Genomic DNA, 3,993 nt, shown 5'->3' on the forward strand with positions numbered 1-3,993 from the left:
AAATTTGCCAAGCAGGTAACTGGGGGCAGAGCATTCTAGGCAGAAGTTATGACCAGCACAAAGGGTTTGAAAGAGAAGCAAGCTTAGGAAGTTCAAGCAGTGAACAGTGTTCGGGTACTGGGAGACGAAACCCAAGAAAAAATGGGGGAGGGGTGTATCAGGTAGTATTTTGACTTTTGCTCTGAGAAAATGAGGAGCTGTCAGAAGGTTTTGAGCTTAAGAGTGGACGTGTCCAAGGTTTTCTAATAGGGTCACTCTGGCTGCTGCATTAAGAACAGACCCTGCCCAGGCGGCTGTGGTTCCATGCACCAAGAGGTCAGGGCACATGCCCAGGGGGCAGATGGATGTTTCTTATCTGATGTTTCTCTCTCCCTTTCTTTCTCTAAAAAAATAAATAAAAACATGTATTTAAAAAAAAGAAAAAAAAAGAATAGATGCTGAGTGGCAAGAACAGTCAAAAGGCCAGTGCAGAAGTTCAGGCAAAAGATGATGGTGCCCTGAAGAGCATCAGTGGGTGGGTCTCTTCATGGTTTGGAAGTGGGAGGTAAGAGAAAGAGTCAAGAAGAACACCAAGGCCGTGCCCTAAAGGAAAGACACTGCCATCGTCTGAGGCAGAGGGGACTTTGGGGGGAGCAGGGGGGAGAGCTGGAGGAATCAGGAGTTGGGTTCCTGGTCATGTTGCATTAGTGACCTCTTTCCAAGTGGAAATGTGAAGCAGGAAGTTGCCCCTACGGATTTGAAGTTCGGGAGAGAAGTCAGAGCTGGAGATGAATGGAAGACGTCAGCACATGGTTGGTCTTTAAAGCCAGAGTGAACGAACAGATCGTTTCAGGTGTGTCAAGTGCAGGGCGGAAAAAGCAGGAAAGGGAGTCGACTGCTAGTGTGTCGCAGGGGGAGGTGTGATCCTTTAGAAGAGATCGCCCGAGAAGGGACACGTGCTTTCCCCCAGGAAAAAAGAAAAAAGAAAGCACTTAGCGGGATTCTGGCAAACTGCACCCAAAGCTGAAGGCCCTCACGGCCAGAGCGGGGAGGTGAGGAGGCCGCGCCGGGCAAGCCGGGGGCGCCCTGGATGCCCGTCGGCTTCTCCGTCCGAGCGCTGCCCGGGGGCCACGGCTCCCATCAACTTCCTGCCCGGTAGCGTGGTTCCCCGGCAGCCGAAACCGAAACTCCTCTAATGGACATTTCCAGCTTTTTCCAAAAACCAGTGAGTTGTGGGGAGACACGAGGAAGCCCGAGAAACTGGGTCGGAAGGCAGACTTCATTGTACTACAGAGCCCGACCTCTTTTTCCATCAGATCTTAACAATTGGTGAACTCGTAAAACCACTACAACGACACCTTTTATAGTGACAGGGGAAGCTGCAGGCTCCCCTTCGACGTACGGGCTGCCTCTTCCTAGCGTCACTCTGAGGTAACAGCCTTTCTCTTCAATCCCTCCCCGGAACCCCCTGGGCGGGAGGCCTCCGACACTACGGGTCGAAGGACGGGTCAAGTCGCACTGTGCGAACGAGGCTGGTCACGCGCCACAAAAGGTTTCGTGGGGCGGGGCGATCCGACGACTCTCTCTCCCCTGCTCCTATTGGTTGCGGTCGCGAGGCTCTCATCCCCGACTGGATGCTGGGGAGCCTCGGAGCCCGGCTGCAGCCCGCCCCTCGAGTGCGCTTGCGCACGTTAGAAGGGCGCTCGCCGCACTGAGCAAGCGCGGCCTCGTGTCCGCCGGAGGAGCGAGTGGTGCAGCGCGCGCAGCGTCCAGGCGCTCAGCTTCCCCTGCCCGTCCCGCCCTCCGTCGCGGCGGCGCGGTGCACCTTGGGATAGGGAGCGATCTCCGAGCGAGGCAGCAAGATGGACGCGGGATTCTTCCGCGTAAGTAGAAGCGCGGGGATCTCGGGTGCGCTGAGGGCCTTATTGCGAAGGCCCGGCAGAAGGCCTAAACTCGGGGCGGGGTGGCCACCGAGGAGGAGGCATCGAAGATTCTTAGGTGCCAGCGGACGGTCTCCCCCCGCCTTGCGGCGGAGACCGGTGCGCCCCTGCGCAGTCTCCTCCTTCGGGATCGTCCCCCCCCCCCCCTACGCGGCGGCGACGGTCGCCGGAAAATGGCGGCGGGAATGGGCCCGAACGGTACCTTGCCGCCCGCCCGTCTGGCGGGGCCTGCAGGCTAATCTTTGCGGGCCGCCGGGTTCTGGGGCCTAGCGGAGCCGCTAGGAGGAAGTCCCTAGGGGGAGGCCGGAGGGCAGCCCCGAGGTGACTGGCCGCCGGAGTACCCTGGAGAGGATAGTTTTGGGAATATCGACCCAGGAGAGCGTGTTAGAGGGAGAGGACAGGAAACAGCGTTGTGCGCCTTCAGTGGGGAAAGCCGGCACCGGCTCCCCCGCCCTCCCCCCCCTTCCTACCCCTTCGCGAAAGCATCGAGTCAGAGTTCTTGGGAGCTCCCGCCCAATTTGATACCCCTTCAGGGAGGGGAACTAAAGATAATTTGTAGTTGGAGCGTTTGAATCTGAAACTATTGAGGCCCGAGGGTGCAACAAAAAGTGTGCGCGGGTGTGGAGGGAAGCAGGGGCGTGGGGTGGATCAACTCTCCTTCCCGCTCGCTCAGTTCCTGGGTTTGTTTTACTCTTGAAGTCCGCTGGAAAAGGTGCTTCTTACGTTCTCCCCGAGCTGCGCGCCCATCACCTGCAGGCGGGGATGACTGCCTCGCTGTGGTTGGTCCTCAGGGCCCAGATTGTATCAGGCTCGTGCTGGAGCACATTTGTCCCCATAATCCACTCCTGTAGGAAATGAACACCCAGGGGAGATCTAGATGGGTGGGAAGTCACGCTAATAGGATTAGAGCTTCCAGATTGTTTTAGTGCAGAATGGACCATATAGAGATCGGTTCAAAATCTGTACTTTGTGTAATGTAGGTTGGTCCTTTCCGCAGTTTTTAAGTGTGTTTTTAAAGGAAAAGTTGGAAGGGGGGAAGACTGGGGTTTATTAAGATACCTGACATTGAAATTGTTCTTTAATTGGCTTTTAATGTGCCAACTGTTTTTTTTCTTTCACCAAAAGTTGCAATATTGTTCCATGCATTTGACTTAAATCAGCCAGCTAGTTGACTGTCCTTAGGTTATGCAAACAGTACTGTGTGTATGTAATGATAGTTTCAATTGAGAGAGCTTATCAAATTTTCACACTGCTGATGAAAACTCTCCATTTTGCATTTTCCATCAAAGTATTATGTAGTAAATACTATTTCCTGTGGTCTAAATGTAGTATTTTAAAACAAAAGCCTGTTCTTTTGATATTATTTCCCATGGAAAGGAGTTCCAATAGAAAAAGAGCAAGGTGGTTGATAAATTTAAAAATGAAGTTTGCGTTTGGTGTTGGTAAAAATCTGGAAGGAGAGGGTGCAGTTTTTTATACACTGCCTACAGTTTCTTAGAGGGATTGACTAAAATTAAGCTCTGAGTTAAAAAAGACTTAGGGCAGTTATCTTTTTAGTACACTGCCGATCAGATAGTAAAGTGAAATTTTCAGTTAAGGTAAAAATGATAGCTTTTATTTGCTGGACTTCTGCCACATGCCAGTTACTGTACATATATCATTTCTGATATATACAGCCCTGTAAGGAAACATCCTCAGAAAGGTTAAGTAACTTGCTTGTTTATATGGCTTAAGTAATGGCAGAATTTCAATTGTAATCCAGGTACTTAACCTTCCCAAGCAAAATTTTCTTGATAATTTTCCAGAGAATAGTGCCAACTCCTTGAACCAGTCAGATTCCATATCACATGGGCCAGTTTTTTCATACTTAATTGGGCCAGTAGGAAGGACAAAATGCAGACCAATTAGTGATCACTTGATGGTCTAATGTAGTATTTGTAAATTCATTTTTCCAAATTCTTTGCTGAAATGAAGTTTTTAAAGGTAAACCTGTATTTTTTCATGCACTCCAGATTGTTAAAGTTGTGGGAAAGTAACACAACACAGACCTAGCATGTTCTTTTTTCCTTTTCCC

The 3,993-nt window shown here is 51.1% G+C and overlaps 1 protein-coding gene across 14 annotated transcripts in view; it reads left to right on the forward strand.

Moving 5' to 3' along the window:
• Nucleotides 1-1,667: 1,667 nt before the first annotated feature.
• The window catches only part of SRRM1 (serine and arginine repetitive matrix 1), a 32,132-nt gene continuing 29,806 nt past the window's right edge, over nucleotides 1,668-3,993 (forward strand). For all 14 annotated transcript variants that reach the window (XM_081146192.1, XM_081146202.1, XM_081146199.1 and 11 more), the window contains exon 1: nucleotides 1,668-1,862. In XM_081146192.1, the coding sequence (XP_081002318.1) occupies nucleotides 1,842-1,862 (21 nt within the window). In that variant the 5' untranslated portion in view covers nucleotides 1,668-1,841. The remainder of the gene's footprint in view (nucleotides 1,863-3,993) is intronic.

This window comes from Miniopterus schreibersii (genome assembly GCF_964146895.1).
Source record: "Miniopterus schreibersii genome assembly, chromosome: 8".
Lineage (NCBI taxonomy): Eukaryota > Metazoa > Chordata > Mammalia > Chiroptera > Miniopteridae > Miniopterus > Miniopterus schreibersii.